We start from the raw sequence: 14,289 nt of genomic DNA, 5'->3' as shown, positions 1-14,289 counted from the left end.
TAAAGGGAAGGGAGGGAAAGAACAATTGCCACAGAATACTGCACGCGATAAGACTAGCCCAAACTCGAAAAATACCATTGGTCCTAATAGGGACCGACGCCGAAAAGGCGTTTGATAGAGTAAATTGGATATACCTAGAAAGGGTCCTGGCCAATTACAACTTCCCAAGCACCTGGATAGCGGCAATTTTCTCCCTATATAGCAAGCCACACGCGAGGCTGAGGATTAACAACATCCTCTCACCCGCATTCGGGATCTACAATGGAACCCGACGGGTGCCCGCTTTCCCCGATCTTGTTTGTGCTGGCCCTAGAACCACTGCTACACACAGTTAGAGCACACCCAGAAATAAGAAGGATCACAGCAGGTAGACACTCATTCTCAACAGCCGCTTTCGCGGATGACATCATGTTTATGATAACCAATCCAGCGACAGGCATCCCTAAATTGATCTCATTGCTGGAATCATTCGGCACCATATCGGACTTCAAAATAAACTATTCAAAATCGACCATCTTAAACGTTTCGGTCCCACAGACACTTAGCACTGCCCTAAAGTCCAACTCCCCCTTCACATGGATGGAAGACGCCATAGACTACCTTGGAATTAAAATTACCAAAAAGATTGAAAATCTCTACACAGTTAACTTCCAGCCTCTTCTCTCACTAATCAAAAACATTCTACGAACGTATGATTTTCCATACATTTCATGGTTCGGAAGAAAAAATATTGTAAAATCATATGTTCTCCCCATCATAACCTACAAAATGCGCATGCTCCCGATCCACATACCCGGGGCCTTCTTTCAATCCCTTCGGCGACTCTTCTCTCAATATATCTGGAAACAGAAGAGACCGCGCATAGCCTACACTCTTCTCACCAGGAGGAGAGGAGAGGGGGGCATAGACCTGCCACACATTCCGGACATATATAGAGCTATTCAAATCAGCTACTGGCTGGACCTAGTCCACCCGGCAAGGGACCCCCTCCTGCCACACCTGGCTAGGTACTCCCATGGAGACACCATGGTAGACGACCTCTGGCACCCCTCTAGACACCGCTACAGCTCCAAGGGGTTTAACCCCCTATTGAGAGCACCATGCGAGACCTGGGATATACTGAGACCCAACATAGCCCCTAGCCCCTCCCCGATCACTCCATTGAACACGCTGGGCAAACTACTGGGAATCGCTCCAGACCCGGCGTCTAGGAGCGTGTGGGAGAAACTCGCAGGAATCAAACTAGGGGACCTGCAACCCATAGTCCACCGAGGAGCCGGAGAGGCCATCCACCATTTAGCCCGAGACCTAAATATCCCCTTCTTACAAAAAGTCCAGATCACTAAAACAATAGATTACTTCGCTAAGAGTTACAAATCAACCAGACCTGCAACACCGTTCGAAAAATTCTACCTAGATGGGGCACCAAAAATCAAGATCATCGCGAACCTCCAGAAAAAACACATCTCACCCTCTAAGGGGTACAAGCCTGCCTACCTTAGCTCATGGGAACGTGAACTCAACACCACAATCTCTGCGGAGGACACAAAAATCATACTCAGACTAGCCTTTGGACTATCCCCCTGCGTGCTCCTACAAGAGAGCCACTACAACATACTAGCAAGGTGGTATAGAATTCCCCAATGGCTATACTCACACAAATTAGCCCCCCACGAGAGGTGCTGGAGGTGCGACGCCGCGACAGGCTCACACAAACACATTTGGTGGGATTGCCCGGCACTAGGCACATTCTGGAAGGACATTGAGGAATCAATAAAAACCGTTAAACCGGACCTAAAACTAACACCAGAATTGGTGCTCTTATGGAAACCGACGGACAACTTCCACCCCCTCAAAGACAAACTCATCGCCCTACTAATAGACGTCGCGAAGGCTCTAATCCCGACCATGTGGCTACAAAAATCCCCCCCAACCGCAGCACAGTGGAGAGACAGGGTAGACCTATTATACAACCTGGAGGAATTAACGAGTTGGAAAACCAACACTCGAGATAAATTCATAAAGGAATGGGAGCTGTGGAAAAGAATACCTTAGAGTAGCGCACCCCACAATCTGTGGAGTTCTCCTGGACCGAGACGGGAGTCGGTGGGAGACCCACAGGCCGAAAGGCGGAGTATCCCCACCCACGGCCACACTCGCAAGACTGAATCAAACGCCCGGGCATTGCCGGGAAAGAGGCCCCAGACACTGAAGCAGACGTAGAGGCGGACACAGGCGGAGAACACCCATGGTATATTGGCCGCAACCGGCACACGCACCTCACACCTTGAAAGACACAACGACCACAAAGTTAGCACGAGGGGTTTAACCCCACGTACAAACCCTAAGAGTTTCCCACCCCCTACCCCCCTACCCCCTCTCTCCTACCCCCATCCCCTCCCCATCCAAGTTACGATGTGCGATATGTTTATGTAGAACGAAGGTGGACTTGATATATCAGGTAGCCTCCTAAGGTTTAGATAATTATACCAGACCGTGAAGCGAAGCTGCCAGGCCACGGCGGACCGACGCCAATCGAGCAAACACAGTTAGAACTTCGGGTTCACCCGTAGGCAGAAACCTCACTATCTGGACGTTATTGGATCAAATAATACGGTCTTTAATATTGATGTAAGGAAAAATCTGCCTTCACTACAGTTTATTGTTGTTACAGAAAGCAAAGAACGCAATGTACAGCAGCAGGAATGATAAATGTAAGACTGATGATAGTGCTTTTGCTAGGTTAAGTACTCTTACTGATTTCAGCTATATCACTGCAAGCGTGTCTGCTTGGATCTGTATTTTGTAAAAACTCAATAAAATTGTTATTATTAAAAAAAAAACAAAAAAAACTTGTTCAGTTATGTTGTGGAGATGGTTATCCTGTAAACAAATGGAGTCTTGTAGGTATCTGGCACTGAGCCATCAATTATCGGAATGGTCTTGTGACCTTTGACTCCTAGATGGCTGAGGGACGGGCCCCCCACGCATATTTAGGATTTCAGCAGCACTGCTGATTAGAGCCACCTGATTGGCTCTTCGGCACCACGTGACTACACAGCGTGCACGCGGATTGCCTTCAGCAGCCGTGCACTACACACTTCACTTAAGCAGCACGGGGTTAGGGTTTAGGGTTTGGTTTAGGGTTTAGTTTAGGTAACCCTAACCCTAAACCTAACCCCGTGTTGCTTAACTGTAGTGTGTAGTGCACGGCTGCTAAAGGCAATCCGCGTGCACGCTGTGTAGTCACGTGGTGCCGAAGAGCCAATCAGGTGGCTCTAATCAGCAGCGCTGCTGCACTGCGGCTGAAATCCTGAATATGCGCCCCCCACAGGTGTGTAAGCTTCAAAGTTATCAATAACTGAACATACACATATTTCTAAGCCTGTAACCTGTGAATGGAGGACTCTCTCTCACAGTGTATCTCCCGGGGGTTCTCTGACTTCGGCTGCCGCTTCTCCAGTTGATGGTAAATCGGACTGATGATGACCAAAGACTCCCAGGTGATGAGACTGTCCAGCTCACAGATGAGGTGTTTGTAATGTAAGTATATTCATGTGTAATAGGAATGTGTTCATGTATATCACTTGGTCATATCAGTACTTAATCTATGCCTAAGAAATATTGTAAAAATGTACATAATATCATGTATTTCATGTACTTAGTTTTGTTGGAGAATATATTTATGAAACATTGTCACATTGATTCTTTACATAACTTACTGATATTGATAAAAATTGTGGATGTATCTTTAAGAAAATGTGTATTAAAATATTACGAGAAGTTTCAGTTAGAAGGTGTAGTCTTGTATAGCTATTTTCTTTCTGTAATCTGAGATGTAATCAGACAAGGTACTGCGATAAGAGCCAATGACGTCATGGTATGTACTCTTGTGCTAAAACAACAAGATAACGTAGCAGAATTAATGTTATAGAACATTAATAGGAAAGGTCTACAGATGTTTGATGTCAGGGACAGGGCCAGTCGACATGTGAAGAAGCAGTATTGGGCTATTAGTCCCTTAATACATGTGCGCAGTTACTTCTACCCCCAAATGTTACATTAACCCCTTGAGTGGCACGCCCGGAAATTTTCCGGGACGAGCTCCACTGCCAATAGTGATATAGCCCGGAAGATTTCCGGGCTATGTATCACTATGGGAGCTGCAGAGCACAATGCCACAAGCTGTGACAGTGTGCTCTGCCTGCACAGACCCATAGAGAACAAAGCAAGGGCTTTGAACAACCAGTAGAAGATATTGCCGATCTGCCGGCAATCTCCTGCTTCTAAGTCTCCTGCTTTGTTTACAGGTTGCCATAGAGACCATCAGCTTGTCAGAAGCAAGCCGATGGTCTCTGTGGCAGGGAGAGCTGGTTGTTAGCTGTCAGAGGACAGCTAGGTACTAGCTCTTACAGCAGAGATCAGAGAAAACCTCCGATCTCTGCTGTGTTAACCCTTTACATGCTGCAATCTATGTGACTGCAGCATGTAAAGGGCTGTCACCATCGGACCCCCGGAATGTGATCAGGGGGGCCTGATGGGTCCCTGTGGAAGTCCCCTAAAGGGACAAAAAAAAAAAAGTAAAAAAATTATTTTCAAAAATTATAAAAACACTTGTCTCCGTTTACTTTGTAAAAAATCAAAAATAAAACCACACGTGGTATCCATGCATCGTAATGACCCAGAGAAGGAAGTTAATACATTATTTAACCCCTTAATGACATGGCCCCTTTTTTCTTTTTTCCCCATTTCTTTTTTTCCTCCACCCTGTTTAAAAAAAATCACAACTTGTCCCGCAAAAAACAAGCCCTCATATGGCCATGTCAATGGAAAAATGAAAAAGTTATGGCTCTTGAGACGCAACTGCAAAGTTAGTTGAAATTCAATGATTAGACCATTTAAAAAAAAAAAACTGCCCTGGTGGGTCTGACAGGGTGGTAGGAAACCCGCCACTCAAGGGGTTAAAGTGTGGTATAACTAAATCCACCTACATTTCCTCTGCTTGATTTTGAAGGGGGGAGGAAGGTTGAGAACATTTTGTATTTTAGATAAACCAATAAGAACAGGATGCATCCCTGCCCCCTGACTGGATTGCCCTCATTGTCACGAGGAACTGAGGGATTTGAATATGTAAAGGATGAACCGATGGTTAACCCAGATTTTGATTATTTTTGTAGATGGCTCAAGGTACCAGGAAAATGGCAAGTTCTACAGTGGCATGCAGTGGTCACACCGAATGAGGTAACAAAAGCAGAACCAGTTCCAACTCATCTGTCAGCACAGGAGGCGGAAGTGAAGGCACTCACTGAAGCGTGTAGAGTGGCAGATGGTAGGACAGCAAACATATACACAGAATAGCACATGACTATGGTCCCATATGGAAGCTCTTATATTACCTACACAACTAGGAATAACAAAGGAGGACCGCAGAAGCAAAAAGAAATGAAGGTGTGGACACAGCTGCCGAGGCAGCTGCAGTAAATCCAGGGTAGTAGGGCAAATCAACATCCAGGCTGTGACCCCAGCTCAAGTCTCTTCAGAACCAGGCTACACAGTCTGTAATGGGGAGCTGGATGAGGGCAAGCCAGATGGACACCGGCCTGCGAGGAAGAGACCACCGATTAGGCCTCCCTCATACCCTCTACTACATGGTGGCTGCCCACTGTGCACACAGACAAAACACACCAGTCAACGACTGATACGTGTAACCTTGTGTCTCGATATTGAATTACTCCTGGATTCAGCATGGTCACAGCCAGGTATATCCAGGTGTGTATGACCTGTGCTTTACATAACACAGGGAAAATAGTGAAGACAGCACAGAGGCACACATGGGCTGCTCTACCCCCTTCTAAATATTGCAAATTGGCTATCTATACATATGAAATTGAATGTATGCGTGTGTCTGTCTGTCTGTCTGTCCTTTATGCACTACTACACCATTCATCCGATCGCCATGAAACTTTGGGAAGTTGTTGAGTACACTCCTGGGAAGATTAATGGCATAGTATATCTATCATATGATAAATGGCGCGCGTGCGAGCGTCGTCGACAGCTACGCCCCCCCCCACATAGATCGTTCGATTTCCATCATTGCCACTAATTCTCTCACTTCCCGATGTCATAGAAACATGAAATTTGGCATGAGCATTGATTATGTCATAATTAGGAAAAGCCAATGAGTCCCAACTCGATTCTTCAATTCTAAGCGCAAAAGAATTAGCGTCCAATTTTACGTACGGAATCTAATTCTCTCACTTCCTGATGTCATCTATCTATAATCTATATATATAAAATTGAATGTATGTGTCTGTGTGTGTGTGTGTGTCTGTTTGTCCTTTATGCGCTACTACACCATTCATCCAATCGCCATGAAACTTTGGGAGGTTGTTGAGTACACTCCTGGGAAGATTATAGGCATAGTACATCTATCGTACAATAAATGGCGCGCGTGCGAGCATTGTCGACAGCTACGCCCCCCCATGTAGATCGTTCGATTTCCATCATTGCCACTAATTCTCTCACTTCCCAATGTCTTCAACTCGATTATTCAATTCTAAGCGCAAAAGAATTAGCTTCCAAATTTTACGTACGGAATCTAATTCTCTCACTTCCCAATGTCATAGAAACTTGAAATTTGGCACGAGCATTGATTATGTCATGAATAGGAAAAGCTAATGGGTCCCAACTCAATTATTCAATTCTAAGCGCCAAAGAATTAGCGTCCAAATTTTACGTACGGAATCTAATTTTCTCACTTCCCGTTGTAATTTGGCACGGCATTGATTATGTCATAAATAGGAAACCTAATGGGTCCCAACTCGATTATTCAATTCTATGCGCAAAAGAATTAGCGTCCAAATGTTACGTACATAATCTAAATCTCTCACTTCCCAATGTCATAGAAACCTGAAATTTGGCACGAGCATTGATTATGTCATACATAGGAAAAGTTAATGGGTCCCAACTCGGTTATTCAATTCTAAGCGCAAAAGAATTAGGGTCCAAATTTTACGTACGGAATCTAATTCTCTCACTTCCCGATGTCATTAAAACTTGAATTTTGGCACGAGCATTGATTATGTCATAAATAGGAAAAGCTAATGGGTCCCGACTCGATTATTCAATTCTATGCGCAAAAGAATTAGCGTCCGAATTTTACGTACGGAATCTAATTCTCTCACTTCCTGATGTCATCTATATATATAAAAATGAATGTCTGTCTGTCTTTTATGCATTACTACACCATTCATCCAATCACCATGAAACTTTGGGAAGTTGTTGAGTACACTCCTGGGAAGATTACTGGCATAGTACATCTATCCTACGATAGGTGGCGCGTGTGCCAGCATCGTCAACAGTTATGCCCCCCATACAAAGATCGTTTGATTTCCATCTCCAGCACAAAAGCAAAAGGCATTACGAGTAACGGGATGCGTGTTCAACTACAAAATGATGTATCCGCCGAACGTTTCGCTTGACAATTGCGGCATATTAAGAATGCTGAGGTGAAATGAAAGCTGTGCTGTGATTGGTTGCTATTTCTTATACTGCTGAGGCAACATGAAAGCTGTGCTGTGATTGGTTGCTATTTCTTATACTGCTGAGGTAACATGAAAGCTGTGCTGTGATTGGTTGTTATATATTATACTGCTGAGGTAACATGAAAGCTGCGCTGTGATTGGTTGTTATATATTATACTGCTGAGGTAACATGAAAGCTGCGCTGTGATTGGTTGTTATATATTATACTGCTGAGGTAACATGAAAGCTGTGCTGTGATTGGGTGTTATATATTATAAAGCTGAGGTAACATGTAAGCTGTGCTGCGATTGGTTGTTATATATTATACAACTGAGGTAACATGAAAGCTGCGCTGTGATTGGTTGTTATTTATATATATATAAAAACAAATGTATGTATGTCTGTCTGTCCTTCGCAGCAACGCGCCACGGGTAAGCTAGTCACTAATATATTGTTGTTGAGTGCCTTCCTTATCCTTCGCACCCGGGGTGATGTCCATTAGGAGAAAAAGTGGCGCCCCACTAGGAGAGGCTAGCAAAGACAGAGATGACTGCAGGGTAAGGCTAATGTTCAGTCGGGGTGTGCGCTTACACTGTAGTATAGATGACGGTAATCTATTTATCACCCCTTGTAAATGGGCCATAAGTTATTAATCCCCCATTTCTCTAACGCAGATCTCCAATGCTGGGATAATATGGAAACCCAGAGTCGGGGTGACAGGGAAAATAGGCAAACGGGGATAATTGCATGAAAGTTGCATGCTAGAGTAGAACAAGAAACCAATGAATATTACCGAACCCGGGAGAGAATGTGCGACTGCAGTAATATCATACTTCCATAACAGGCAGGATAAGTGACTACAAGACTATCAGCTTCCAAACACCAGATATTAATATAAAGTCTATAGATACTGAAAATAACCGACATGAACAGCCGTTTGGGTGGTTTTTGCTCTTGTTATGGTGTTTCTGGCTGCAGCAGAGCCGACCATTGCCAGTGTCAGATATCTACTGCCACTAACAGGCTTACAGGATGAACCAGATGGGAGGACGGGGCCCGGACTGCAGGATCTGTCATCCCCAATAATCCCACAGACCACAGAATAACATATCTGCAGCTGCTGACTGAGGAGAATCTGTGACTCCTCTCTGCTGTATTTAGTGGTTACTACTCACCTAGGCGGTTACCTGTAGGAATCTCCTCTTTACCCCGCTGATCGCCCCTCACATTTGTCTCTGTAGTATTAATATCGGTCAGATCTTCATCCTGATACAAAAGCTGTGAGACAAATATTGTAAAAGTCAGCAGACGGTTGGAGAAGTCGTGTGGAAGGTTTTACCTGACCAGAAAAGATCATTAATCATCATGATGATGATCAAAAGTGACCTGACAGGAGTAGTTATCTGAGCCACATAGCTCTAGGTCTACAAGCTGAACGTAGATATTAGATGGCAGCTCAATGACCCCTCAGGAACCTCATACACATGTATATCCGGCATGGCTACACACGCTGCACGTTGTCTCAGTGGAGGAGATCAGCGTCTACCAGACACATCTGATGTTTGTCTCGGGGGACATAAAGGAGCAGATAGATATAAATCCAACCTGTTGACTCCTTATTCCCACCAGCAGTCTCCACTGCCAGAAAACTGGGAGAAGATCCAGACTACATGTAATGTCTCTGGTCAGCGGTAATCCTGCCATCTCCACCGGCCTCAGCACACAAGTAGAAGACATCTAATAAGACTGAAGACAAGAGCTTCACAGCCTTCTACAGATCAGAGGGACATCTCCATCTACCTGGTGGTCCTGTGGGAGAAGAGGACGGGGACATCTCTCTGGTGGGCTTCTCTTACTGGATGGAACTGCAGGAAACACAGACAGACACTGAAGTCATTCTTTACATACAGATAATAAAGTCCCTGTGTATTTAGTCCTGTCTATTACCTGGTGATGGGAGCGGCTGGCGGGTCTCCATCATGGCCTCCTTGTACAGATCCTTGTGTTCTTCTAAATACTCCCACTCCTCCATGGAGAAATAGACAGCGACATCCTGACACCTTATAGGAACCTGACAACACAATATACAGTCATTACCCAGAAGCCTCCAGTGCTGTTACTGTATAATGTCCCAGCCTTCCCTGCAGCGTCACCTCTCCAGTCAGCAGCTCAATCATCTTGTTGGCGAGTTCTAGAATCTCCTGTACATTTATTCCTTTATGTATCAGGGGGTGAGGTGGGGGCCCCGTGATTGGGCTCCAAGGTCTTCCCCATCCATCACACACAGGGGCCCGACAGCCATCACTAGAGGTCTTCTTCACTACTGTGTAATCCTGTATATGGGGAGACAGCAATAAATATCACTGTAGACATTTCCAGAGTCCATCACCTCTCCGATGACATCATCTGTTATTACCATAGATAAGAATGATGTAATGTGACATCATCAGAATCCCTCACCTCTCCAGTAAGCTGGAAGATTAATTCTCGGGTGAGATTTAATACACTCTCTGCCATCTTGTTCGTGTCTTCCTTCATCCTTGATGGGTAAACCAGGAAACGTTTATTGTAAAGAGGATATGAAAAGAGGTTCGTATAAGAAACATGAAGGAAAAGAAGATGAGCCAATGTGAGAGCTATAGGATTTTAAAACACATCAATACTACAAGATAAGGAAAAAACTATGAGATGTTTACCCCCGTGTATCATAATAGTATGTACCACTCCCCCCTGCACCATAATAGTATGTCCCGCTCCACCCTGCACGATAATAGTATGTCCCGCTCCACCCTGCACCATAATAGTATGTATCATTCCACCCTGCCCCATAATAGTATGTACCACTCCACCCTGCCCCATAATAGTATGTACCGCTCCACCCTGCCCCATAATAGTATGTACCGCTCCACCCCGCCCCATAATAGTATGTACCCCTCCACCCTGCACCATAATAGTATGTACCGCTCCACCCTGCCCCATAATAGTATGTACCGCTCCACCCCGCCCCATAATAGTATGTACCCCTCCACCCTGCACCATAATAGTATGTACTGCTCCACCCTGCACCATAATAGTATGTACCGCTCCACCCTGCCCCATAATAGTATGTACCGCTGCACCCTGCTCCATAATAGTATGTACCGCTCCACCCTGCCCCATAATAGTATGTACCGCTCCACCCTGCCCCATAATAGTATGTACCGCCCCACCCTGCCCCATAATAGTATGTACCACTCCTCTCTGCCCCATAATAGTGTGTACCAGTCTACCCTGCTCCATAATAGTATGTACCGCTCCACCCTGCCCCATAATAGTATGTACCGCTCCACCCTGCCCCGTAATAGTATGTACCACTCCACCCTGCCCCATAATAGTATGTACCACTCCACCCTGCATGATAATAGTATGTACCGCTCCACCCTGCCCCATAATAGTATGTACCGCTCTACTCTGCACCATAATAGTATGTACCACTCCACCCTGCCCCATAATACTATGTACAACTCCGCCCTGCACCATAATAGTATGTCCCGCTCCACCCTGCCCCATAATAGTATGTACCGCTCCACCCTGCACCATAATAGTATGTCCCGCTCCACCCTGCACCATAATAGTATGTCCAGCTCCACCCTGCACGATAATAGTATGTCCCGCTCCACCCTGCCCCATAATAGTATGTATCATTCCACCCTGCACCATAATAGTATGTCCCGCTCCACCCTGCCCCATAATAGTATGTACCGCTCCACCCTGCCCCATAATAGTATGTACCACTACACTCTGCCCCATAATAGTATGTACCCCTCCACCCTGCACCATAATAGTATGTACTGCTCCACCCTGCACCATAATAGTATGTACCGCTCCACCCTGCCCCATAATAGTATGTACCGCTGCACCCTGCTCCATAATAGTATGTACCGCTCCACCCTGCCCCATAATAGTATGTACCGCTCCACCCTGCCCCATTATAGTATGTACCGCCCCACCCTGCCCCATAATAGTATGTACCACTCCTCTCTGCGCCATAATAGTGTGTACCAGTCTACCCTGCTCCATAATAGTATGTACCGCTCCACCCTGCCCCATAATAGTATGTACCGCTCCACCCTGCCCCGTAATAGTATGTACCACTCCACCCTGCCCCATAATAGTATGTACCACTCCACCCTGCATGATAATAGTATGTACCGCTCCACCCTGCCCCATAATAGTATGTACCGCTCTACTCTGCACCATAATAGTATGTACCACTCCACCCTGCCCCATAATACTATGTACAACTCCGCCCTGCACCATAATAGTATGTCCCGCTCCACCCTGCCCCATAATAGTATGTACCGCTCCACCCTGCACCATAATAGTATGTCCCGCTCCACCCTGCACCATAATAGTATGTCCAGCTCCACCCTGCACGATAATAGTATGTCCCGCTCCACCCTGCCCCATAATAGTATGTATCATTCCACCCTGCCCCATAATAGTATGTACCCTTGCACCATAATAGTATGTACCGCTCCACCCTGCAAAATAATAGTATGTACCGCTCCACCCTGCCCCATATTAGTATGTACCCCTCCACCCTGCCCCATAATAGTATGTACCCTTGCACCATAATAGTATGTACCGCTCCACCCTGCAAAATAATAGTATGTACCGCTCCACCCTGCCTCGTAATAGTATGTACCACTCCTCTCTGCCCCATAATAGTATGTAGCGCTCCACCCTGCACCATAATAGTATGTACCCCTCCCCCCTGCCCCATAATAGTATGTACCGCTCCTCTCTGCCACATAATAGTGTGTACCAGTCTACCCTGCTCCATAATAGTATGTACCGCTCCACCCTGCAAAATAATAGTATGTCCCGATCCACCCTGCCCCATAATAGTATGTACCGCTCCACCCTGCCCCATAATAGTATGTACCGCTCCACCGTGCTCCATAATAGTATGTACCGCTCCAGCCAGCCCCATGATAGTATGTACCGCTCCCCCCTGCCCCATAATAGTATGTACCGCTCCACCCTGACCCATAATAGTATGTACCGCTCCACCCTGACCCATAATAGTATGTACCGCTCCACCCTGACCCATAATAGTATGTACCGCTCCACCCTGACCCATAATAATATGTACCCCTCCACCCTGCGCCATAATAGTATGTACCGCTCCACCCTGCGCCATAATAGTATGTACCGCCCCACTCTGCACCATAATAGTATGTACCGCTCCACCCTGCCCCATAATAGTATGTACCGCTCCACCCTGCCCCATAATAGTATGTACCACTCCACTCTGCACCATAATAGTATGTACCGCTCCACCCTGCCCCATAATAGTATGTACTGCTCCACCCTGCCCCATAATAGTATGTACCGCTCCAGCCTGCCCCATAATAGTATGTACCGCTCTACTCTGCCCCATTATAGTATGTACCGCTCCACCCTGCACCATAATAGTATGTACCCCTCCAGCCTGCCCCATAATAGTATGTACCGCTCTACTCTGCCCCATTATAGTATGTACCGCTCCACCCTGCACCATAATAGTATGTACCGCTCCACCCTGCCCTATAATAGTATGTACCGCTCCACCCTGCACCATAATAGAATGTATCACTCCAGACTACACTGTTATGTTTGGTCACAATAAACTATATACCTCCTGTAAATCATTTAACCCTTTGCAATTCAATTTTGGATTCAGGGTTTCATACCGAGTTTTCTCCTTCTGCCATGATACAATGGCGCCATCTGCTGGCTAGAGCCAGTACTGCGGTATAGGAAATGCTGGAGAGGCCCCTGATGACAGAGCTGCCAGTAATATACAGTAATAATGCCCTGCTGGACATCTGCTGACATTGGAGCCGTATAGCCTTCAGAATATCTGAAGACAGTGGATTGGAAAGGGTTAACACTTTGGATGCTGCGCTAAATGGACCGTGGCAGATAGAAGAGGGGGAGGCTCCATCTGTCACCCCATTGGCCGCCCTGCAATCATGTGGCGCTTATCGGAGTTTATCATATTATGGAGAAGAGAGACTTTATGGCCCCCTATACTTACGCCCCCTGCAGAGAGGGATACCAGCTTCCTGATTCTGTGATGATGTCACCATCATGTGATCTGTCACATGTGGGAGGAGTCAAAGATCACATGATCAGAGGGGGATAGGTGTACACAGGACACTGTTGAGCTCCTCCTGAGCCGCTAATAGAGATGTGACCCTTCATGAGAGGAAAACCCTCTGCTGCCTGCTGTATACAACTTACCGGACTACACATTACATACACAGCTAGACTACACCATACACATTACATACACAGCTCTGCTACACCGTACACATTATATACACAGCTCTGCCACACCGTACACATTATATACACAGCTCTGCTACACCGTACACATTATATACACAGCTCTACTACATCGTACACATTATATACACAGCTCTACTACACCGTACACATTACATACACAGCTCTGCTACACCGTACACATTATATACACAGCTCTGCTACACCATACACATTATATACACAGCTCTGCTACACCGTACACATTATATACACAGCTCTACTACACCGAACACATTATATACACAGCTCTGCTACACCGTACACATTATATACACAGCTCTACTACACCGTACACATTATATACACAGCTCTACTACACCGTACACATCATATACACAGCTCTGCTACACCGCACACATACACACAGCTCTACTACACCATACACATTACATACACAGCTCTACTACAC

The 14,289-nt window shown here is 45.9% G+C and overlaps 1 protein-coding gene across 1 annotated transcript in view; it reads right to left on the bottom strand.

Moving 5' to 3' along the window:
* LOC136629119 (zinc finger protein 182-like) overlaps positions 1-13,641 on the bottom strand; it is a 98,829-nt gene extending 85,188 nt beyond the window's left edge. Inside the window, exons 1-6 of the mRNA XM_066605255.1 lie at positions 13,588-13,641; positions 9,984-10,062; positions 9,677-9,856; positions 9,471-9,594; positions 9,324-9,388; positions 8,699-8,801 (exon numbers count right to left, since the gene is read on the bottom strand). Of these exons, the coding sequence (XP_066461352.1) occupies positions 8,699-8,801; positions 9,324-9,388; positions 9,471-9,594; positions 9,677-9,856; positions 9,984-10,061 (550 nt within the window). The 5' untranslated portion in view covers position 10,062; positions 13,588-13,641. The remainder of the gene's footprint in view (positions 1-8,698; positions 8,802-9,323; positions 9,389-9,470; positions 9,595-9,676; positions 9,857-9,983; positions 10,063-13,587) is intronic.
* Positions 13,642-14,289: the final 648 nt, after the last annotated feature.

The sequence above is a fragment of the Eleutherodactylus coqui genome, chromosome 5 (assembly GCF_035609145.1).
Source record: "Eleutherodactylus coqui strain aEleCoq1 chromosome 5, aEleCoq1.hap1, whole genome shotgun sequence".
Taxonomy (NCBI): Eukaryota; Metazoa; Chordata; class Amphibia; order Anura; family Eleutherodactylidae; genus Eleutherodactylus; species Eleutherodactylus coqui.
This window is presented reverse-complemented; position numbering and strand designations above follow the sequence as displayed.